General features: G+C 45.8%; 1 protein-coding gene across 1 annotated transcript; it reads right to left on the reverse strand.

Moving 5' to 3' along the window:
* Positions 1-324: 324 nt before the first annotated feature.
* On the reverse strand, positions 325-24078 carry LOC114604662 (shootin-1-like). The gene is made up of 14 exons (XM_077933706.1): positions 23861-24078; positions 21976-22070; positions 20740-20896; positions 19024-19121; positions 18680-18761; positions 18066-18160; positions 16621-16767; positions 13940-14093; positions 13074-13212; positions 10319-10368; positions 8770-8882; positions 7201-7254; positions 4771-5047; positions 325-4139 (listed from the first exon to the last, which is right to left on the reverse strand). Exons 1-14 carry the CDS (start codon positions 24042-24044, stop codon positions 4000-4002), a joined length of 1785 nt encoding a protein of 594 aa, XP_077789832.1. The 5' UTR covers positions 24045-24078; the 3' UTR covers positions 325-3999.
* Positions 24079-25340: the final 1262 nt, after the last annotated feature.

Raw genomic sequence — 25340 nt, forward strand, 5'->3', positions numbered from 1 at the left:
GTTCTTCATTCAGCAATTCTTGCATTTCTCTCTCTGTGTGTCTCTACGTGTTATTGTATAAATACATCACTTCCTTCAGTATAAGTGTGCATTTTATTGTTGTTGTTGTTGTTGTTGTTGTTGTTATTGTTATTAATATACTGCCCTATGCCCTCAGGTCTCAGGGTGGTTCACAGGATAAAATGAGAATATAAAACCACAAAGTACAGAATCAAAATAAAAACCACCACCACCCAATAACAAGCCCCTGTTCCCCACATGTAATACACACACACACACACACACACACACACACACACAGTACACACACACAGACACACAAAATGTTTTTTTTAAAGAAATATTTATTAAGGTTTTACAAAAAACATAGGTTTACAGAATAGAAAAAATTAAAACAAAGATTAACAAACTAAAAAGCACACATAGAAAAAAAGAAGGAAAAAGATACAAAATGCAAAAAACAGATAGCTAGAAAGAAATTTTTTAAAAAAATAAATCCATTTTTCAATATCTTTAGGCTCGTTTACTTATTTCCTTGACCTCCTCACACCTCCCCTTTTTGTATTCCCATTTACAAAAACATTTCAGCAAATCCTTACCCTCTTTCATTTATCTTTACTCTATATCTTAACCTATTATAACTATATATTTTCATCCATTATCAATCCGTATTTGCATATTCTTGTTAATCTTGTTACCAATACCACTTATTTTCAATCCAACATCATTTTAACATTCATTAATTTTACAGTATTTCTGCAAATAGTCTTTAACTTTCTTCCAATCTTCTTCCACCAACTCTTCTCCCTGGTCTCGGATTCTGCCAGTCATTTCCGCCAATTCCATATAGTCTATCACCTTCATCTGCCACTCTTCCAGTGTGGGTCACACAAACACACAAATTGGACGCTCGGGTTGTGAACGTGATCCGTGCAGGAGGCACGTCTGCAACCCGCAATGCCATGTCTGCGCATGTGCGGGTTGCAATTCGGCGCTTCTGCGAATGCGCAAAGCGCGATTCAGTATTACTGCGCATGCGCGAGCGCTGAAACCCAGAAGTAACCCGTTCCGGTACTTCCAGGTTTCGGCGCGTCTGTAACCCAAAAACGCGTAACTTGAAGCACCTGTAACCCAAGGTATGACTGTATATAAATGCACATGCATGAATTTATTTGGTTATTTTGCATGCATGGCCTGAGCACCTGCTTAGGGGTCCAAGGGGGACATCTTTTTATTCGCAGGACCGGAGAGTTGGAAGGGAGACTCCTTTGAGGCTCAATGTCGTGGGTTCAAGCCCCACATTGGGCAAAAGATTCCTGCCTTGCAAGAAGATTGGACTAGAAGATACTTTAAAAAATACTTGATAAAAGAATTGTGCAAATAGGATGCACACCCAGAGAAACATAAAAGCGTTTAGCGACCGAGACATTTTGCACCACAAACAAGGCTAACAAATATCAAAGGTGTTTTTTTAAAAAATAAAAACCGAATTAGAATGAGCAGACTAACTACATCTACCCAATTCATAACTGATAGTAACCTTAAAGAAAGGCATTTACAATTGATGAGTAATCTCAGAATATCCTCAGCCCCCAGATTCATTCGTAGTTTGTGCCAACTACCAGACAAAAGAGGGGTTCGAACCACAAGTTATACCAAGAGAAAAGTTAAAAGGCTAGTTTTATAGATTGGTTGTCTTTGACATGAACATCTGTCCATCCCATTGTGGCCTTGGAAACAATCTACTTTGGAAATAATTTCACCTCTTAGCTACTCGAAAGTCAATCGTTACAGAGAGTCAGTCATTAGACGTCAACTGCATGATGCTGTTCAAATACTCTTCCAAATACGCTTTCAGGGATTTAGTGCAGTTAAAAATAACAACCTACTTACTAGTCCAAAAGGAGATCTAGTATGACGTGTTATTGACACGTTTACTTTAGTGGCATTGACCTAGTGCTTCAATCCCAGGATCATAGGAAGACTTGTACAACAGCCTTTGAGAAAATCTTGTCTCTGTGTGGGGTCCCCCCCCCATCTTTCCTGACTGGAGGCTCAAATTTGCCCCAGCCTTGCAATCCTGAGACAAGCAAGGTTGAAATAAATAAAAAAAGTTAAATAATTGTCCAGTAGCACCTTAGAGACCAGCTAAGTTTGTTCTGGGTATAAGTTTTTGTGTGCATGCACACTTCTTCAGATACCAGAGTGACTAAGTATGTTCTGGGTATAACCTTAATGCATGCACACAGAAGCTTATACCCATAACAAACGTAGTTGGTTTCTAAGGTGCTACTGGACAATTTTTAATTTCTATTTCATAAAATCATAGAGTTGGAATAGACCAGAAGGGCCATCGAGTCCAACCCCCGCCAAGCAGGAAACACCATCAGAGCACTCCTGACATATGGTTGTCAAGCCTCTGCTTAAAGACCTCCAAAGAAGGAGACTCCACCACACTCCTTGGCAGCAAATTCCACTGTCAAACAGCTCTTACTGTCAGGAAGTTCTTCCTAATGTTTAGGTGGAATCTTCTTTCTTGTAGTTTGGATCCATTGCTCCGTGTCCGCTTCTCTGGAGCAGCAGAAAACAACCTTTCTCCCTCCTCTATGTGACATCCTTTTATATATTTGAACATGGCTATCATATCACCCCTTAACCTCCTCTTCTCCAGGCTAAACATGCCCAGCTCCCTTAGCCGTTCCTCATAAGGCATCGTTTCCAGGCCTTTGACCATTTTGGTCGCCCTCCTCTGGACACGTTCCAGTTTGTCAGTGTCCTTCTTGAACTGTGGTGCCCAGAACTGGACACAGTACTCCAGGTGAGGTCTGACCAGAGCAGAATACAGTGGCACTAATACTTCCCTTGATCTAGATGCTATACTCCTATTGATGCAGCCCAGAATTGCATTGGCTTTTTTAGCTGCCGCGTCACACTGTTGGCTCATGTCAAGTTTGTGGTCAACCAAGACTCCTAGATCCTTTTCACATGTACTGCTCTCAAGCCAGGTGTCACCCATTTATTTATTTTGACTGCGTCAGACCAACAAGGCTACCTACATGAATCTACAAGCAAGGTTAATAGCTCTCTTTCGTTACAAGGACAGACTTTTGCACCATGTGAGGCTGCTATGAGCCGAAAGCTCCACCTGTTGAACTTCTCACAGACCTGTGTCCCAGTTCAGAGCAGCTCCACATGATGCAAAGAGCTGCGTCTACCAGGAAAGGGACCTGAGCACCCCAAAATCAGGCGAGGGAGGAAGACTCCCGGGCAAATGAATTCAGGCTCAACTGCAACGGACCAGTTTGCTTTGCATTTATCTTGTGCATGTCTTCATCACTTTGCCATTGCCAAGAGGCTGGGGAAATGGCTCCGGGAGATGGGGCGATTTGCAGGCTGCTTCGGGGGGGGGGGGATCCTGACTCCCTGAGGCGAGCGCGATCTTCCTGCTCATCTGAAGGGGCGCTACTCTGAGCAACATATTGTACATTTCCCCCAATATTTTAATATTGCCCTCTATAATTTCTCTTTGAAAGCTAGATAGAGTGTAATTAAATCCTTATTACAGTCATACCTCGGGTTAAATATGCTTCAAGTTGAGCGCGTTCGAGTTGCGCTCCTCGGCAACCCGGAAGTAACGGAGCACGTTACTTCCTGGTTTCGCCGCTTGCGCATGCGCAGACACTCAAAATGATGTCATATCTCTATATGTAAACCATTTTCTTTTATTATTATTATTTTTTATTGATATTGCTTCTATTGGCGACGACCACAAGAGTGTTCTGTTCTAGTAAATCTTTATATCTTTCCCAGACTGTTAGAAATGATCTCCTAATTATATGATTATCCTTTGTGCACTTTCCCTTTGTCATACCACAAGGACGCATGCCATCCCAATCTATTATCATGACCTTCAAGGTTTAGGAAATCTGTTTTTTCTAATTTAATCCAGTCTTGAATCAAAGCAATACAGGCAGCCTCATAATATAGTTTCAGGCTGCTTCAGGGGGGATCCCGGCTCCCTGACGTGAGCACGAGCCTTCTGCTCATCTGAAGGGGCACTTCTCTGAGCTGCGACTGAGCGGGGACAGGCTCTTCCTCTGAACATGGTGGGATCGTAGCCTCCAGGTTGCCAGGGTCACCTTAGAGAACAAAGAGATGATGGTCATTGTGAGAGATTAAAAAAACCCAAAAAACCGGTTCCTTAATACTTAAAGTCCCAGGATCCTTTAAATAAAATTATTTAAATAAAATTAATAAAATAAAATTGGTGAAATAGGCAAACTAAGGCCTGGGGGCCGGATCCGGCCCAATCGCCTTCTAAATCCGGCATGCGGACTGTCCAGGAATCAGCGTGTTTTACATGAGTAGAATGTGTCCTTTTATTTAAAATGCATCTCTGGGAATTTGTTCATTTTTAAAAATTTGGTAATCTGGCAGTGCCAAGTCCCTCTGGCGACTCACAGCATCTTGACACCTTTCACCAACAACTGGCAAAAGTAAGAAGGAGCCAGGGATGACTATTTTGCGGGGGACCGGGATCCTTGTTCCTTCCTGGCTGATGAGGGCAGCCGGGACTCAGCTCTACAGCTGCAAATAAAACATTTGAAATGTGTTGGAAAGTGCATTATAGAAATGCAACACTAGATGGCGATGGCGAGCCATGGGAAATTCGAAATATTTTTCAAAACATTTTTTTTATAAAAAAAGTATTTTCAAGTTTAAAAATACATGTCTAGATTTCACCCTGGTCTCAGCAAGAAGCTTGCCCACCTGTTGGACTTTTGCCAAGATCCCCAGAGCTCATTGTGGAAGGATGTGGGTCTGCAGCAGAGACGACACCCGCCACGGCCTCCCGAACTCCAACGGACGTGATGTGTTTTGTGATTATGACAGGTTGCAGTTGTGGGACTTGGCCCTGTGCTGGGCAGTCAACCATCCGGCGACGTCTCTGCAGGATGGACTCCAGCTGGTTGTCTGTGAGCTTCCTCTGGCTGCCTTGACGGCGACTTGATCTCCGCTCTGGACGACTCCTGGTGCCGCTCTGGGCCTGAGAAGGTCGGAATTAATTAAAAGAACTGGCGTAGGATCAAGGAATAACATCAACTCCTGATAGCTGGAAGTTATCCAAAAATGTTTAATTTGGAACTGTTTAATTGTTTAACTGTTTAAGGGACGCGGGTGGCGAAGGGACGTGGGTGGCGCTGTGGGTAAAAGCCTCAGCGCCTAGGGCTTGCCGATCGAAAGGTCGGCGGTTCGAATCCCCGCGGCGGGGTGCGCTCCCGCTGCTCGGTCCCAGCGCCTGCCAACCAAGCAGTTCGAAAGCACCCCCGGGTGCAAGCAGATAAATAGGGACCGCTTACCAGCGGGAAGGTAAATGGCGTTCCGTGTGCTGCGCTGGCTCGCCAGATGCAGCTTTGCCACGCTGGCCCCGTGACCCGGAAGTGTCTGCGGACAGCGCTGGCCCCCGGCCTCTTGAGTGAGATGGGCGCACAACCCCAGAGTCTGTCAAGACTGGCCCGTACGGGCAGGGGTACCTTTACCTTTACTTTTTAATTGGCACTTTTGATTGTATTGTGATTTGGCATTGTATTAGTGTGGCCTCCATTGGATTGTTATTTAAAAAAAAACAGTATATACTTTTGTCCCTACTCATTTATCCTATTTCCCCCCCCTTCCTCCCTCCCCCCAAAACTTGTTCTCTCTTCAGATTTTTAACCATATGCACAGATTATTCATTCTAATTTGGATGCTTGGGTTGGCTTTCCCCTGTGCTATCCAATTCCTAGAACTTGTCAATTTATTCAAAATCTTTTGACATTTGTTTTCCCCTGTATCTTCCATCATTGTTCAAATATATCAGATTATATATATTCAAAAACAGTCATTCCATTTTCCCATTGTCCATTTATCCTTTTCTTTCCATCCTAATGCAATAACAAGCATACCAGCTAAGGTCATAATTTTATACCAATCTTGCTCTATCTATTTTACTATTCCCCAGTATTCCTGAGCTAAGCATTTCTCTATTGACTTCTATCTTAACCTGAAATACATCGGAAATAACCTTTATAATCTTTTGCCAATATTCCTTTACACGAATACACTCCCACCACATATGTGCATATACCCCTAACTCTTGACCACAATGCCAACACTTAGGACTCAATCCTTTAACTATATATGCCAGTTGCGCCAGGGTTCTATACCATTTCAATAGGATTGTTAGTAATGAAAAATTAATTTACAAAAAAATAGAGAAGGTCGGAATTATATGCACCAGGGTGCTGTTAGAACCATAGAATTGTAGAGCGAGAAGGGATTCCCAAGAGTAATCTAGTCCAACTTCCTGCAATGCCAGAATCTCAGCTAAAGCATCCGTGACAGATGACCACCCAACCACTGCTTAAAAACCTCCAAGGAAGTAGAGGTCACCATATTCCACTGTCAAATGACCCTTACGAAAAGACTCCAAAGCGAGGAGCTCAAATGACCACTTTTCTTCACATAGGGCCTGATTTTATTTCTTATACAAATATTGAGGCACATGGTCACTCGATGCCATTGGTATATGCAAACGTCTGGCTCATTTAAGACTACCTATATCTAGCCCTTATTCTCAACAATTATGGGACTCACAGGTAGCAATTACGTCTATATATATATATATATATAGCCTTATGATTAGGGAATCCTTGTATTAGTAAATACTTGATGAACTGCCTTCTCAGTAGTTGTGCCCGCCCTGTGGAATGCCTTCCTGTCAGATGTCAAGGAAATTAACCACTGTCTGACTTTTTGGAGATATCTGAAGGCAGCACTGTATGGGGAAGTTTTTAATGTGTGATGTTTTATAATTTGTTGGAAGCTGCCCAGAGTGGCTGGGGCAACGCGGTCAGATGGGTGGGGGTACAATTATTATTATTATTATTATTATTATTATTATTATTATTATTATTATTAGTCTTTCCAGCCTTAGATGCTTTATGGTTTGAATTTTTTATTCTTTGTCTCTGTCCCCCTCCGTTTTCTATGTTTGCTCTTTTTTGTTGTTAATAAAGAGCAAAGCAATGACCAAATGTATTTGGTTAATTAATAAATGACCCAAGCGCCCCCCCCCACCAGCATTGCTGCTGTAGTGCTGGACCCCATCCATTATTATTATTATTATTATTATTATCCACACACGCAGACGATTCTTACCAGGAGACCCTTCAGCTCCATCGTGGTGCTTCGGCGCTTGCTCACGGCGGCTGCCTGCAGGTGGAGAAGACACCCATTAGGAAGGAACTTGCTCCCATCTCCTCCTCCAAGGAGAGGCAGTGTGGAGTAGCGGTTAGAGCGTCCCTTGAGGACAGGGGAGACCAGGGTTCAGAGGCTCACTCAGCAAGGAAGCTGATGGGGTGGACTTGGGCCAGATGCTGTCTCCTTTCACACTTAGGTGAGGAATCATATGATTATATGCTGCCTTAGGGTCTTTGATTCAACACATGTAATCATTATTAATATTCATGATTTTCAGTTGTTATCTCTGAGAAACGTAGAAAATAACAGGATATATTTATAGGAATTCTTCAAACTTATACAACCCCTTAAAAATTAGGTAAGGAAACAAATGTTGTATAATACTGTTTTATAATTTATGATAATTTAAAATTTAAATGTATTTTCATGTAATATTTGATACTTCCAACTGATGAAGGTGAATACATCGAAAAAGGGCCCTGTCCTGGTTTCTGATCCATAACTGACTTCTGACTTCTGCTCAATGATTGAAACTCAGACCTCCACGTCGAATCTGACTATGGACTATGAACTTATCTCTACTCATAAGCTCTTTAATTCTGTAACAAATTATTGTGTTATACATATCCTTATGAGCTTGAGTTTGTAATCTCTGCTTGAGTTTGTAATCTCTATTTGTGTTTGTAATCCTTGTCAGAATACATGCTTTTGAATGGATTAGTTTTTGTTACAATTGACTATTGATTTGTGAGTAGGGACCACTCCCACTATTGAAACTTATACTGGCCAGAGTTCTTGGTGTCCTTTTTCTTGGTAATAAGAAAAAGAACTCCAACTTATTTAACGCTGTCTCCTCTCAGCCTAGCCTACCTGGCAGGGCTGTTGTGAGGAGAAAGAGGAGAAGAATCACGGGCTGTGGGATGTGATCCATGCGAGGCAGTCAAGTACAACATTCCTTGTAATGCTAGAGAAGACATGCGAGGGAATGTTTGGTCCAGCCAGTCTAAACTTCCTGTTCCTCCTGGCTGGAGCATCCTTCCTTTTGCATGTGATAGAAGGTGGGTGTGGCCTTACCTGTCCAGGTAACAAAAAGGATGAGTCACGCAGTACACCTTTCCCTTTTTGACCTCCTTCTTTGTTTGACCAGCTTTTAGCTAGGACTGTTCTGCTAGCTCTCAACTTGCAGAAGCACTGGGATTATTCCCCCATATGGTGTAGATCCACATGTACATATTTGTAACTAAGTCTGCCTTCAGGGATCCAACTGTGAACTGATGTGAGTAAACTTCTTTTATTGGCTTTGAATAAGATTGTGGCGTCTTTATTGTTTTAAGAGGGATTCAAGGGAATTTACCAGGAACAAACAATTCAATCTGAAGACAGATTGAATTGTATAATAGTCAGAGGCTCATACGAAAAACCTGGGATTGCTGCTGCCAGTCTGGGTAGACAGCATTGAGCTAGATGCGCCAATGACTCTGATTAAGGCAGGTTTTTATGTTCTGCGCTCCCACTCTGCTTCTTTACCTTGGAGAAGTCCCCAGCGTCCTTTCTGGCTGGCCTAAGGACCACCCCGCTTTTGATCCTGGCCATCATTTCTTCCACCGCTTTCGATTTCACATCGTCCGTGCAGGAGTTTGCTGCTGCCCAGAGGGAAAAGGGATATTTGTAGGGATATTTATTTTTCATGGGGTGAAGGGTAAAAACCCAGCAAATATGTCTTTTCCCCTTCCCAGGGAGCCTGGATGCATCCGAAAGGGGCTCCTTCAAAGGGCCTCCTTCCCCACCACCAGTTTGAGACTCGTACCGCAAGCAGGGGGACACGGGTGGCGCTGTGGGTTAAACCACAGAGCCTAGGACTTGCCGATCAGAGGGTCGGCGGTTCGAATCCCCGCGACAGAGTGAGCTCCCGTTGCTCGGTTCCTGCTCCTGCCAACCTAGCAGTTCGAAAGCACGTCCAAGTGCAAGTAGATAAATAGGTACTGCTCCAGCGGGAAAGTAAACGGTGTTTCCGTGTGCTGCTCTGGTTCGCCAGAAGCGGCGTAGTCATGCTGGCTACATGACCCGGAAGCTGTACGCCGGCTCCCTCGGCCAGTAAAGCGAGATGAGCGCCGCAACCCCAGAGTCAGTCATGACTAGACCTAATGGTCAGGGGTCCCTTTACCTTTACCGCAAGCAGGAGGGGTTGGCTTAGAATCTGGGATTGTAGAGTTGGAAGGGACCCCCAAAAATAATCTAGTCCAACCCCCTGCAATGGGGGAATCACAGCCCTGACAGATGTCTTCTAAAAGTATGGTAGTTGTTTTTCTCTTTGACATCTGGTGGGAGGGCGTTCCACCGAGAAGGCCCTCTGCCTGGTTCCCTATAACTTGACTTCTCGCAGCAAGGGAACAGCCAGAAGGCCCTCGGCGCTGGATCTCAGTTTCTGGGCGGAACGATGGGGGTGGAGACGCTCCTTCAGGTATACTGGACTGAGGCCATTTAGGGCTTTCAAGGTCAGCACCAACACTTTGAATTGTGCTCAGAAACGTACTGGGAGCCAATGTAGGTCTTTCAAGACCGGTGTTATGTGGTCTCGGCGGCCGCCCCCAGTCACCAGTCTAGCTGCTGCATTCTGGATTAGTTGTAGTTTCTGGGTCACCTTCAAAGGTAGCCCCACGTAGAGCGCATTGCAGTAGTCCAAGTGGGAGATAACCAGAGCATGTACCACTCTGACGAGACAGTCTGTGGGTAGGGAGGGTCTCATCCTGCGTATCAGATGGAGCTGCCCTGGATACAGAATTGACCTGCGCCTCCATGGAGAGCTGTGAGTCCAAAATGACTCCCAGGCTGCGCACCTGGTCCTTCAGGGGCACAGTTACCCTATTCAGGACCAGGGAGTCCTCCACACCTGCCTGCCTTCTGTCCTCCCCAAAACAGTACTTCTCTCTTGTCAGGATTCAACCTCAATCCGTTTCCTTGGTTGCATCCAGACGCCTTCTGGCTACGGGGTCACTGCCCTGCAGCTGAGCTCAGTGCAGGTAAGTGCTTGAGGGGGGCGCACCCCGAAACCTCCCTCCCTCCCTGATCCACTTACCGCATTTCGCTTGCTGCCTTCCCTTCCTCTGCCTGAGGGCCATCAGGGGGCTGCAGAGATGGAAGAACGGAAGAAGAAAAGTCAAGAGCGGTCCAGGTACATCAGAAGAGCCCTGCAGGATCAGGCCCATAGTCCGTGTCGCCCAGCATCCTGGTCTTACCATGGCCAATGTGATAGGAATTTTGAGGTCTTAGGTAAAGGTAAAGGGACCCCTGACCATTAGGTCCAGTCGTGACCGACTCTGGGGTTGCGGCGCTCATCTCGCTTTATTGGCCGAGGGAGCCGGCGTACAACTTCCGGGTCATGTGGCCAGCATGGCTAAGCCGCTTCTGACGAACCAGAGCAGTGCACGGAAAGGCCGTTTACCTTCCCGCCGGAGCGGTACCTATTTATCTACTTGCACTTTGACGTGCTTTCGAACTGCTAGGTTGGCAGGAGCAGGGACCGAGCAATGGGAGCTCACCCTGTTGCGGGGATTCGAACCGCCAACCTTCTGATCTGCAAGTTCTAGGCTCTGTGGTTTAACCCACAGCGCCACCCGCGTCCCTTTTGAGGTCTTAGATATATGTTAAATGTTCATAAGTGTACCAACCAAACATTTACATAGATCAAGCACAGGAAGACCGACCTGAAACCATTTTTGATTCCCAAACTGACCTCAATTATTTCTCTGCAAGGTCAAAGTGGCAAACCTCCCCATTGTCTCTTTCCTCACAAATTCTGTCTTAAGTGCACATTTAAGATATGAATAGGGTGTGAGCCTGACCTGGCTCAGGAACTAAGTATTTATCATTACAAAAGACTGGCCAGGCTCCCCAGGCAATCCAATCAAGTGACCATTAAACAGGTAACCTGGCAGAGAGGAGGTGAACAAAGCACTCAGATTTCTGCTGTAGACCGCCTTTTCTGTGATGTAGGTATGATGTGTCTGGGGGGTGGTCTTGATCTACAGGGTGGCAATTTCAAAAGTCTATATAAGGGCTTGCACACCTTGGTTCTGGGTTCCTCCTGCGTGTGGTGAGTGAGGACCCTGTTGCAACAGATCACTAAAGATCAGGCTTACTAGCTGCTTTGCTTCTCAGTATTCTCTGGTTGGCCTCTGTTATTTTCTCCTACCAATAGGGAACCCACGTAAGGACTCTATATGGGCTCTTGGATACCCCATAAGGGGAAAAGGGCAGACTTTGTTTACAACACCAACCAGTTGTCCACTATGGGAAACCAGCACGAGAGCAGGACTCTCCAGTCTCGTAGTTTCCAGCAACTGGGATTCAGAAAAATCGCTGCTTCCGACTGTGGAATCATAGAATTGTATGATTGGAGAGTTGAAAGGGACACCCAGGGGCCATCTAGTCCAACGCCCGTAATAGAGGTAGAATTATGATGCTGTTGGTCTGCCCACTCCGCCATCTGCTGGCCACCTGCCATGGAGAGGGTTGCCATATTCCCCAAAGTGAAAATAAAATAATAATAATAATAATAATTTTTTATTTATATCCTGCCCTCCCCAGCTGAGGCAGGGCTCAGAGCGGCTAACAACAATAAAAGTAACACAACATTCTCAATTCAATTCAGAATCAAATTAATGGCAACCATTGGTCTAGAGTTCTACGTGGCGGTCAGACTGTGCCTTGGCCATAATAATAAAATTTTATAAATAAAATCCAGACAGAGTTGTTGAACTTTTCTTTCGGGGAGTTTTATTTTTGGGGAACATCTCCACCCCCCCAAAAAAAATCTTTTGGGGCTTTTCTTTGATTTTTCAAATGATTTTTTAAGACGTCCATGTTTTCCAGGACCTTTTTGCCAATTCAGCAAAAATCCTCCAGGATGCCAATTTTCTGAGCGATTCCCGGACATGTCCAGGAAAACCCAGACATATGGCAGCCCTAGTCGTGGATGCTTAAGCTGAGATTCCTGCCTTGCAGTGGGATGGGCTAGATGACCCTCGGGGCGCCTCATTGTTGAGATGAGCCTGTCCAGACATGCAGAATTTCGATCTGTGCTTTAATTGTTTTCAATTAAAGCACAGATCGAAATTCTGCATGTCTGGACAGGCTCATCTCATCAGCCTGGATTGGAATGGAGCTAGAGGAAGCTGTGCTGGCAAAGAGACAGTTGAAAAAAGATAGATATATATACAAATAAAGCTGTATTCAATGGATGAAAGGATGTATGATGTCTGGCATGATTGAGAATCACAGAGCCAGAGACGGAGAACTTTAAAGCGTTAAAATTGAGATGTGGAAAATATGGAAAATTGAGATGTAGAAAATATGGCTTGAGATTTGGAGCTATGCTTCAAGGTCCAGACTATGGGAAGCCCCGAAAAATTAATAATTATAATTTGGAAGATAATTTGGTCTTTTTTATTTAAGTTTTTTATTTTAATTGGATGATGATTTGATATGCTAATTGGATGTTTTTACTGGAAAATTAATAAAAACAATTTAACAAAAACAACATTGTTTTCAAGTGTTTAGAACAGTTGCTTTTATCTGTGTTTATTGATAAGCTTATGGTTTCGCTCTCCATTTCAACCACTTTGATGGCTTTTATTATATTCAAGCAGCATATAAAGTTTATGAATAATAATAATAATAATTCTTTATTTATATCCCGCCCTCCCCAGCCGAAGCCGGGCTCAGAGCAGCTAACAACAGTAAAATGATACAACATTCTAAAATCATTTCAATAATAATAATAATAATAATAATAATAATAATAATAATAATATATGGCAAATGATACTTACTCCACTGGGACATGACATGTTGGAGGGAGAGGAGGAGGAGGAGGGGGAGGAGGAGGAGGAAGAGGAGGAAGGGGAGCCTCAGGACATGTTTTGGGAGACGGGGTCCCAATCGCCTTCGCCTCTTCTTCCAGGGATTTCACTGCAATGAGAAAGGCATGGTCTCAGGCCCCCACAAAGAAGGTGGCCTTTGGTTCCCCCCCCCCCCCTGCAGGGTGGCAGCCCTTGATAAGGCTATGTGTGGCTGTGCATGGCACTGATTGGCCACTCCTTGTGACGTCACCCACCCACCGCCATCCTCATAACGGTTTTGCACTTTTGCAGCAGTTTGAAGAACTGAAAAGGAAAAATAAGGGGTCACCTCCCTCCTGAAAGACACACCGAGAGAGGCTGGCTGCACGGAAGAATGACTCATTGCAACAATACAGGGAAAGTGGCTTTGGAAGTTGTGTAAGCAAAATGACATCTTAATCACTTTATTGTACATTGCATTGGTATTCTTTAGGAGTTGACGCTTTATAAATGCTCCTTTTAAAAAATGGATGTGACTGTACCTGTTATTTCCTGATACCGAGGTGAGAGTAATGATTAATGTTATTTTTTCTTTATTATTGGAATGGCTTAAACACTTTCTCTATTATTTTTTTTGAAAAAGAGTTTTAAGTAATATGTTGATCCGTTTTGGATCCCGAGGTTCTGAAGCCGTAGAATCACAGAATGACAGAAGAGTAAAGTTGGAGGGCACCTCCGAAGGTCATCCAGTCTGACCCACTGCCATGCCATCATTGCAGCGAAAGAATCTCTGACAGGTTGTATCTATACCATAGCCTATCTTGCTTTTCTAATCCACGCAACTGAAAATGCCGTACCTCTCTCTTCCAGAGCCGCGTTCCTCTCCTCCGCTTGGCGAAGCCTCTCCCCCAGGCGGACCTTCTCTTCCTCCGCTGCTGCCAGGGCAGCCAGGAGCCTGTGGAGTTCTTCCGCCTGTGGCCGTCCCAGCAGCTGGGCCTCCAGGTCCTTCAGCTGGAGAGTAAGGAGCAACGTGAGCAGAAGCGGAGCCCAAAGCCAAGCCCCTTCCCCCAGGACATCAGAGGGACGTGGACCAGGAAAGAGGCTTCCCTCCCGGTAGCACTTGAACTCAGGACTCGCCTCCCCAATTAGGCAAGGTGAGGCAAGCCGAGATGCTGAGAGGGGCAACAGGGACAGAGCTCCCCCTAAGGATGCTGCCCCACCACCACTTCTGAAAAAGCAGTCCTTGCCTTGCAGGGGGTTGGACTAGATGACCTTTGGGGTTCCCTTCCAACTCTACAATTCTATGATTGTTGGGTTGGGTTTTGCCCAGGCAGCGAAATGTCCTGGGCCAGCACTGGGTCACCAGATACCTCTGCGGATGGGCAGGAGATTCAGGAAAGACAAGACGCAGTCCTTCCTTCGCATGCTGCAGAGCTGACCTCTGGAACTCCCTGCCACATTCCAGTCTAAACCGATAAGGCTGAGGAAGGGAGTCTGCCTCTCTCAATATTCACATTTAGGCGCAATTTTAAAACATTTCCTGTTCAGTCATTTGATGGCTGGAAGATTCTGCTCCCGGCAGCCTTCATATGATTAGCTGTGAGGCTGTGTGTCTGTTTTTAAACAGTTTTAGGCAGTGGTTTTTTCCCCTAAAAAAACCCACACCGTTTAGGGGTACTCTCCTTTTGACTCAAGAAAATCACCATTTTGTAGTTCAAATCAGGAAAAATAAATACAGTAAATGGACCAAAGTACGAAGATTCACAAAATGTTTAGGGGTATGCATACCCCTGCGTACCACCCCAGAAAAAAGCACTGGTTTTAGGGGTTCTTAAGGGTTTTACACGTTTTAGATTTTCTTAATTGTTTTAAAGAATGTTTTAATTTTATTTATATATATTTGTGTGTGTGCGTGTTTTAAAGTGTAATGGGTTTTAATTGTTTTAATATGTGCAACTATTTTAACGGTTTTTACATATACAACTGATCTATGCACTTTTAAAGATGTGTTATGAGATTGCTTTGAGATGCGTTATATTCATATCATTATGATTTATTAAATTTCTACACCACCCTTCATCCGAGGATCACAGGGTGGTTTGCAATATAAAAACACAAAAATATACACCATGGTAACAAACGAAAACATTGCCCGCCCCCCAGTTTAAAATGCCATAGATTGCTTAACTAGCCCAAAGCCTGGGAGAAGAGGAATGTTTTTTTCCTGGAGCCTAAAGATATATATTTTGAATTCTGGTGCTGGAGGAGACTCTGGAGAGTCCCATGGACTGCAAGAAGATCAAACCTCTCCATTCTGAAGGAAATCAGCCCTGAGTGCTCACTGGAAGGACAGATCCTGAAGCTGAGGCTCCAAGACTTTGGCCACCTCAAGAGAAGAGAAGACTCCCTGGAAAAGACCCTGATGCTGGGAAAGATGGAGGGCACAAGGAGAAGGGGATGACAGAGGACAAGGTGGCTGGACAGTGTTCTGGAAGCTACCAACATGAGTTTGACCAAACTGCGGGAGGCAGTGGAAGACAGGAGTGCCTGGCATGCTGTGGTCCATGGGGTCACGAAGAGGCGGACACGACTAAATGACTGAACAACAACAAAGATATATAATGAAGAAGACAGTTGAGCCTTTCTGGGCACTCCTCAAGCCATTACAGGAAGTGATCCATAAATGAGATCAATTAATTCATTAATATTTTTTAATTGCATTGTTTTTGCAACTGGTGTTTGATGTCCTGGGCTTCTTTGCATAACAGGCAGGCTGGACAGAAAATGAATGGATGCTGGAAACGTAAGGAAAAAGAAGGCACCTTTTATCATATGTGGTGGAAATGTAAGGCAGTAAAAGGATTTTGGGAAATGATATACAATGAATTGAAAAAAATGTTTAAAACAACCTTTGTTAAAAAGCCTGAAGCCTTCCTTTTAGGAATTCTAGGTGCCGAAATCCGAAAGGAACAGAAAAGACTGTTTATGTATGCGACCATGACTGTGCGGACGTTACTAGCCCAGAGATGGAAAGAAGATAAAGTTTCTGTCAGAGAAGAATGGCAGATTAAGTTGATAGACTATGCTGAAATGGCTAAAATGACCGGAAGAATCAGAAATCAGGAAGACCAAAATTTTAACAAAGAATGGGGAAAATTTATAACTTACCTTAAAGAGCATTGCAAACAGTTAAAATCACTAGTAGGATTGGAATAGCATTTGTAGTTTAAGGTTGAATTCTGGACATAATGGAAGAGGTGAAGGATTTGGAGTATCGTAAAAGATGCGGAAGGAAAGGATTAATTAATTAATTAATTAATTAATTAATTAATAGGACCCACAAAGGGTAGGATGGAAATCCAGGAGATTCCTTGGAATCTTGTTTTTATGATTTATGTTTGTTATATCTCTGTACAAATTTAAGTTGGAAAACCAAATAAATAAATTTGTAAACAAAGAAAGTGGATGGATGGATGGATCGAAAGGGCAGGAGCCAGTCTCTGCTGAGGTCCTTGGGCAGGTGGAGCCCCAAACCCACCTTAGCCTGGTGCTCTTGCCGGGCTTCTTCCAGTTCCCGGGTCATCTTGGCCACCTCCTCCATGGCTTGGAGAAGCTGGGTCTCTGGTCCAATATTCTGCATCAGGATCATGCTCTGCCGGTTGGCCTCCTTCTGCTTCACCAGCATCTGTGACATGAGAAAAGGGAGTGGGAGCTCAGTGGTTAGAGCAGGAGCTGCAATTTAGAACCAGTCAGTTCCAGAGTTGAGCCCTTATCTCAAATAAGCCAAGAGGAACATGAGTGACTGCTGGCCAGCTTCCTGAGGTCCAGAGTACCAAATTGTAGAATAGGAGTGATGGAAGGGACCCCCAAGGGACATCTAGACCAACCCCCTGCAATGCAGGAATCTCAGCTAAAGTACCCATGACAGATGGCCACCCAATCTCTGCTTCAAAACCTCCAAGAAAGGAGACTCTATCACCTTCCAAGGGAGTCCGTTCCACTGTTGAACAGCTCTTACTGTCAGAAAGTTCTTCCTGATGTTTCGTTGGAATCTCCTTCCTTGTAACTTGAAGCCATGGGTTCGAGTCCTACCCTCCTGAGCAGGAGAAAACAAACATGCTCCATCTTCAACGTGACAGCCCTTCAGATATTTGAAGATGGCCCCCATAACTCCTCTTAGTCTCCTCTTTTTCCAGGCTAAACGTACCCAGCTCCTTCAACCATTCCTCAACAGGCTTGGTTTCCAGACCCTTGATCATCTTGGTCACCCTCCTCTGCACACCTTCCAGCTTGTCAACATCCTTCTTAAATTGTGGTGTCCAGAACTGGACACAGTATTCCAGGTGTGGTTTGACCAAGGCAGAAGACAGCAGTATTATGACTTTCCTTGATCAGGACACTAGACTTCTATTGATGCAGCCTGGAATAGCACCAGCTATTTTTGCTGCTGCATCACGTGGTTGGCTCTGTAAGGAGCTCAGCCTACACTCGAGTACGACCCTGGCAGTGACACATGCCCGCCAGGCATGTTCTCTCCCTCCTGGTCGATCGTTCGGGAGCTTCATAAACTTCCTTCAGCCCGAAATCACAGTGACCGATGCCAACAGACACCGGCACACTTAGGGATCCACAGAGTTTGTGCATCATGCACATGACAGACCTCAGCAACTCAGCATTTTGGCTAATCGACTTTATTTACATATAAACACACACGGAGCACTGCAACATGGCTCCCTCTCTCTCTAGCATCAGGCAGCAAAGAGAGAAAGAACAAAGGACAATAGTCCCACTTCACGGAACATAGTAACACAAACATCCTGTCTCCATCACATCCCACTCTGTGGAGTCAAAACATACACCGTCATGTGTAAGACAACAATCCCATGACTGCAATCACGGAGCAGGAATTCTAACAGGCTCATGGTTGCCAGAGGGAAACGAAGCATGGTATTGTAGAGAAAGGCTTGCCCCTTGAATTCCTACCTGGCGGGCAAAGGTCTCTGCTTGCTGCCTCAGTTCCTCCTCCAGATCCAGCTGCTGGGACACCTTGCCGTACTCCTCAGTGAGTAGCCGGGACACTGGGAGAGAGAGGGCAGAAGAAACATCAATCACCTGCGCATCAAATGAAGGATGTGGAGGGAAAGGTGTGTGTGTCACTGGAGTAAGCAGAGGCTGAGATGCCCTCTGCGTCGACTCTGCGGCTCCTTCCTAGCTCCCACTTTAATTCGGCTTGAGTGACATTTGCTTGGGTGCAACTTCCTCTATCCTCCCCACAAAGAAATGGGAACAAATGCAAGTTCAAAGAGCCAACGTTGTCTAATCTCCCTGCAAAACGATCAGGATGGAAATGCGTAGCTCATCTGGAAGCTCTGCCTCTGGGGACAACCATGCTTCTGAATACCAGAAAACCACAGGAGGAGAGAGTGGCTTTCGCACTCGGATCCTGCTCGCGGGTTTCCCGTAATGGGCATCTGGCTGGCCGCTGCGAGAAGAGGGTGCTGGAGCAGGTGGGGAAAAGGAAGTAAATGCCAGCTCAAGAAGGGAGGGAGCTCTGGGTGCAAGAATAGGCTCTTCCTGCGGCCTTTCCCACAACTCACCTCGCTTGACCCTCTTCAAAGCCCTCTGACGCTCCGCCACCAGAGCCTGCAGGGATTGCTTCTCAAACTGCTCTTCTTCCACCTTTGCACAAAGGAGATTTTGCTTCTGTTTCATTTCTGTTTCATTTTTATTTCTGATTTTCAGTTATATACATTTCAATAGTTCTACAATCATTCTAACATTTCAGAACTCGACTTCCAGTTGACTGGGGTTCAAAAGAAAGCAACTTAAAACTGCTGCTCTTGAGGCATTTTGTTCCAGATCTGCTAGACAGAGCCAGACAAAGGATGCTGACAGGTGTCTTGTCCCTGTGAACATAAATCCATGGAGTCACCCACAATACCTGTTCCTGGAGCTGCTGGACCCGACCCTGGAGCTCTGTCACTTGCATGGCCAGTTCCTTCTTTTCATCCAGCAGCAGGGAAACCTTCGCTTGAAGGTCTGGATAAAAAAGGAGGAGAAAGGGAAAGGTGAATTTGAGGGAAGCTGGCTCCTTAGAGGAGAGACTGTTGCCAACTTAGCAGCCAGACCACAGGACAGACTCTTGGGACTCAGCCATACAGCTGCAAATAAAACATTTTAAGTGCATTATACAAATGTGACACTAGATGGCGATGGTGAGCTTATGGCAAATTCAATATATTTTTCAAAAAGCTTTTTTATATGTGTCTAGGGTCCACCTTGACTTCACCTCCTGGCAGCTGAAAGTTGGAAAAGTCGGCACAGGTAAAAGAAAGTTCTTCACACATTGCGTGGTTAAACAGGGGAACTCCTTGACACAGGAGGTGGCAAGGGCCACCAACGTGGATGGCCTTGAAAGTCCAACCCCCTGCAATGCAGGAATAAACACACACACACACAGTTGCATGTGCAGAACAGAAGGCAAGAGGTGGGGCCCCCCAAATTTGCTGAAATTTGAAAGACCTGAGTTCTGCCCTGTAGGTGTCAGGAGGTCAGCCTACACTTGAGTAGGACCCTGGCAGAGAATCATGCCCGACTGGCATGTTCTCTCCCTCCTGGTCGATCGTTCAGGAGCTTCAAAAGCTTTCTTCAGCCCGAACATCACAGCGACCGATGCGAACAGATACCAGCACACTTAGGGATCCGCAGAGTCTTTGCAGCTTGCGTAACGGACCTCAGCATTTTGGCTAATCTACTTTTATTTACATATAAACACACCCAGAGCACTGCAACATGGCTCCCTCTCTCTCTAGCATCAGACAGCAAAGAGAAAAAGGACAATAGTCCCACTTCACGGAAGACAGTAACACAAACATCCTGTCTCCGTCGCTTCCCACTCTGTGGAGTCAAAACATACCATGTCATGTGAAAGACAACAATCCCATGATTGCAATCACGGAGCAGGAATTCTAACAGTAGATCCCCTCCCATCTGGCAATGCTGGAGCAAGTGGGAAGGGAGTGGCAGCAACTATCAGACCCTCGGACAGCACTGCAGGGCTGTTGTGTTGCAGCTGGGCACAGAAGGGGGTGTGAGATCTAGTATACCTGAAGGTCCAGTATACCTGAAGGAGCGTCTCCACCCCCATCGTTCTGCCCGGACACTGAGGTCTAGCTCTGGGGGCCTTCTGGCGGTTCCCTCCCTGCGAGAAGCCAAGTTACAGGGAACCAGGCAGAGGGCCTTCTCAGTAGTGGCACCCGCCCTGTGGAACACCCTCCCACCAGATGTCAAGGAAATAAACAACTATCTGACTTTTAGAAGACATCTGAAGGCAGCCCTGTTTAGGGAAGCTTTTAATGTTTAATAGACTATTGCACTGTTGGAAGCTGCCCAGAGTGGCTGGGGAAACCCAGCCAGATGGGTGGGGTATAAAAATAAATTATTATTATAAATTATTATGAGAGGCATCTCTTGAACACTGCCTCTCCATCCTTAAGGATGCTTCCTCTCTTCCTCCAAGGTTGGTCTTCTCCACTGTTGCAGGATCAGTGCATTTTGCACAGTCCCTGCCCAGACCTCTCCCTGCCATTCTACAGCAGCAGCAGCAGCTCCCCCTTGGTGGCCTTTGAGCCAGAGGGGAAGCGACAACATGGCTCACCTTTGATTTGCTGCAGGTATTGGCCCACTGGGTCCAGGACTTGCTCGGCGGGGATCTCCTCCTCGTTGCCCGGGTCGATGAGGTCCGCCGGGAGGTGGGTGAGCATGGGCAGCAAAGCCGCACTGATGCGCTTCAGCTTCTTGTTCTCTCTGCTCACCTGCAGGAGTCGGGATGCAATGGCAAAGGTAAGCCCAGGATGATCACAGTGGAAGTGTGGCTCAGAGACTGGGCTGCAAACCAAGGTGTCTTGCGGGACAGATAAAAGAAAGTTAAACTATGGAACTCACTCCTGCAGGAGACACAGGGCCGGATTTAGGTTTGATGAGGCCCTCGGCTCCTGAAGGTAATGGGGCCCTTTATATGTCCAGCTGTCCTTTGTCAACAACAAATTGTTGCTGTTTTTTGTTGTTGAATATATGCTATATGGTAACTTATGGACCTAATAGGTATCTAAAGCCATTTGCTGTATGTAGGGTTTTTTTTGGGGGGGGGGCCCAAAAGAGTGGGGCCCTAAGCTATAGCTTGTTGTGTATAGCTTATGTGTATAGTTCATAATATTTCGAGTTTATTGTAGTTACCATGCATATGCAGGTCATTATTTTAATATTCTTTATAGTTTATGAAGCATTTCTGTATTTTTCTGCTGTGCTTAAGAAGAATTCCACGAAACAGTGGGTATATCCGGAATCACTGTTCACAACGTCTGTTTGCGAACTACTTCAGCAGCGTTGGACACCATAAACAAAGCTTTACAGTCTGTTTTCACCAGATAAGAATCTGACCCATTGCTTCTTTCAGAGACTTGCATAGTCTACAAAGACTTTCTGAGACTTATAAGACTTACGTTTATTTGGTTTTATGTTTTCAAGAGAATCCAGTAAGAGTGCATATTTTGTGACTTTCAGAGATTCATAAGTTTTCTGTTTATGTGATTTCATATATTTCATATTATATAAAGAGTGTATATTCATATTGTATCATTGTATTTGGTCATCGTGTTGCCTTGGATATTACTTTGACTGGCAGCCGCCATTCTCCAGGGTTTCAGACCAGGGACATTCCCAGCACTCATTGGAGATGCCAAGTGGGGTTGGAGCAGGGATTCTTTGCATGCAACACAAGGGCTAGATTCCTGAGTTACAGCTGTTCCCCAGGAGGGGCTTGAAGGAGCCCCTCGGTGCTTAGGACACCTCCAGGTTAGATGCCTTGCCATGTTCACCAGCTTGCCTGGCTCACCTGGGCTGCGTAGGCTTCTGCCTGCTCTCGGCACGACTTCTCGATTTCATACTCTGCTTCCAGGGTGGACAGCTCAGCGAGCAAAGCCTGCGAAGCTGGTAATGAAAGGAGGGGGAAGGCTGAAGATCATCTCTAGAGCAGTTTCCCTGGACTTTCCCCACTTGGTAACATAAATTCACCCTCAATGCCCATGAACCTACTCTGAAAAAGCATCCTTCAGAATGGTGGTTTGCATGACCCACTAAGGAAGATAACTAAAGTGTAGGCCGGTTCCCACAAGGCAAGACATAGCAATAACAGCAAGAACCTTTATTGAACTACATAACTGGGAAACGGGCAAAGCAACTGCTTATATACATTCCTGAAAGCCTGGGCCCCTCCCACTCCCAACGTGATTGGCTGTCTAAACTTCCAAGCTGCGAATCACAACTCAGAGTTCAAGGGCCAATGGCAGAGGCCCAAATCCTGAAACGTTCTGTGATTGGACATCATGTATCGAATCAGAACACAGGAGCTCAGATTCCTTACTCCAGACTCAAGCTCGGATAAACACAGGCCACTGAATACATAACAATAATAAAACACAATCAAATTCAAAGCAGAAACCATTAATTGCACATTTATTTAAACCATATTAATTTACACATTAAACGTATTCTGTTTAATCCATTGGACAAAACTGGTGAACTTGATCCAATGATACCAGATTTCCAAAGTCTGGTAGTCTTGCCTCTTATTGCCCCACTAATAATAATAATAATAATAATAATAATAATAAATATATAATTTTATTTATACCCTGCCCTCCCTGGCCAGAGCCGGGCTCAGGGTGGCTAACACCAGTAAAATTACAGAAAAAACATAATGGGAGGGGGAACCAATTTAAAATACAGGTTAAAATGCAATTTAAAATGAAGCCTCATTTTTAAAGTAGCCCATAGATCAAAACCATAAGGGGCGGGAAAAATAAGGGTCAGACTGAGTCCAAACCAAAGGCCTGGTGGAACAGCTCTGTCTTGCAGGCCCTGCAGAAAGATGTCAAGTCCCACAGGGCCCTAGTCTCTTGTGACAGAGCGTTCCACCACGTTGGGGCCACTACTGAAAAGACCCTGCCAACAACGGAAGTGTCCTGAGCACATCCACAAATCCCATATGCCTGGGACCTGGTTCTGCACCCTGTTCCCAAAACGCCCGATCAGAGTCCTCTGAGATGCCCACAAGCCGGACACGGGTGCAATCGCCCCCTCTCATCCTGAGGTTCACCACTGTGAATACTCGGGATCAGGAAATGCAGGACACAGCTAGTTGCCATCCCAATCTCTGAGCAGCGAGAGGCTCCAGGCCAGCAGTCAGCAAACTTACTGCGCCTCGGGCCGGTGTCTCCAGTGCCAATCGCACGGTGGGCCGGAGGGCGGGGGAGCACGTGCCCATACGCGTGCGCACATGCTATTTCCGGCGCACTTTTGGGTCGGAGGAGCACTGGAAATAGCTTGTGCGCATGTGCATGGGCCTCCTCCGACCCGGATGTGCACCAGAAATAACACTTGCGCATGCGCAAATAATGCTTGTGCATGTGCACAAGATATTTCCGGTGCTTCTCCGACCCAGACGTGGGCAGCCACGCAGTGCAGTGCTGGTAAGAGCGGGCGGTGACAGCGGGCGGCAGGGGTCACCGAGGGCCGGATAAATGAGTCCCTCAGGCCTTATCTGGCCCACGGGCCTTAGTTTGGGGACCCCTGCTCCAGGCATTCAGCAGGTTTGGTTTCCTTGGAATGAGAATCAGCAGAGACTGTGGCGTCTTCGGGATTTAGAGTTGTATTTATACATCTATGCAACCTGAGCAGAAGGGGTTCGCAGCATTAACACCCCAACAGATCATGCTTACCATACTCAAATTCGGCTAGCTTTTTCTTGGCTTCATCCCTTTCCTGACAAGCAGCCACTTCCTGGAGGATGGAAGGGAATAAATGTTTCTGGGTCACTGATGTTTCCGATTCCCATCCTGCCAGCAGAGTTGCTTTTGCTAAGCAATCATCCCCACCATCCCCATCCTCAGTACAGCTGCTCATGCAGACTTCAAAATCGTTTCCCCACCCCAGAATTTAGAATCATAGAATTCTGGAAGGGACCCCTAAAGGTCATCCAGTCCAACCCCATTCTTTGCAGCAATCACAACTAAAGCAACCCTGACAGAGGACTGCCCGACCTTGGCTTAAAAACCTCCAAGGAAGGAGGTGGTCTATTCCATTGTTGGACAGCTCTTAGTGTCAAAAAGTTCTCCTTTCTCATCATCTGAATGCACGGGTTCGAGTCCTGCCCTCTGAAGCAAAACAGTGGGAGTGATTAGAAAGCCACAGTGAATGGTTGTGAGAATAGGACTTTCTTTGAGTCACGATTTGCCGGGACTTCACTCCAGAACCTGATCCTGACACCTGTTTCCCATTCTTTCCCCATGAAGACTAGAAGCGTATTTTATTGATCATTGGTGGATTAAAAAACAAAACAAAAAAACTATTGTGTGCTTTTTATTGTATGGTTTTAGGTTTTCATGCTTGAAACTGCATCAAATATACAAATATTTTATAAATGAATTTAAAAAAATGAAAGGACCCACATACCTCGTCTTCTTCATCTTTCTCCGAATCGGAGTCACTGTCAGATTCCAAAATGGCTGCAGAAGAACAGAAAGAGAACGTCGCCACGAAATGCCCAGGGGCAGCACTGAGGCTCTGCTAGCCTCCCCCAACCTGGCACCCTCCAGATGCTCTGGACTACAACTCCCATCAGCCCATCAATCCATCTGTCCTTGATGGTCATATCGCTAGTTGGAAATCTCCTCTCTCCTTCTGAAACATTCAGTTCTTGCCGCTCTCCCCCTCTCCACGTTGTCCTCACAACCACCCTGTGAGGGAGGTCACTGGCCCAAAGTCATACAGTGGATTTCCTTCAGTTGCGATGTTAAAAGGCAAAGGTACCCCTGCCCGTACGGGCCAGTCTTGACAGACTCTAGGGTTGTGCGCCCATCTCACTCAAGAGGCCGGGGGCCAGCGCTGTCCGCAGACACTTCCGGGTCACGTGGCCAGCGTGACAAAGCCGCATCTGGCGAGCCAGAGCCGCACACAGAAACGCCGTTTACCTTCCCGCTAGTAAGCGGTCCCTATTTATCTACTTGCACCCGGAGGTGATTTTGAACTGCTAGGTTGGCAGGCGCTGGGACCGAGCAACGGGAGCGCACCCCGCCGCGGGGATTCGAACCGCCGACCTTTCGATCGGCAAGTCTTAGGCACTGAGGTTTTACCCACAGCGCCACCCACGTCCCCAGTTGCGATGTTAAGACCACATAAACACTTGGGGCCAAGTGGCAT

Source organism: Podarcis muralis, chromosome 9, assembly GCF_964188315.1.
Source record: "Podarcis muralis chromosome 9, rPodMur119.hap1.1, whole genome shotgun sequence".
Lineage (NCBI taxonomy): Eukaryota > Metazoa > Chordata > Lepidosauria > Squamata > Lacertidae > Podarcis > Podarcis muralis.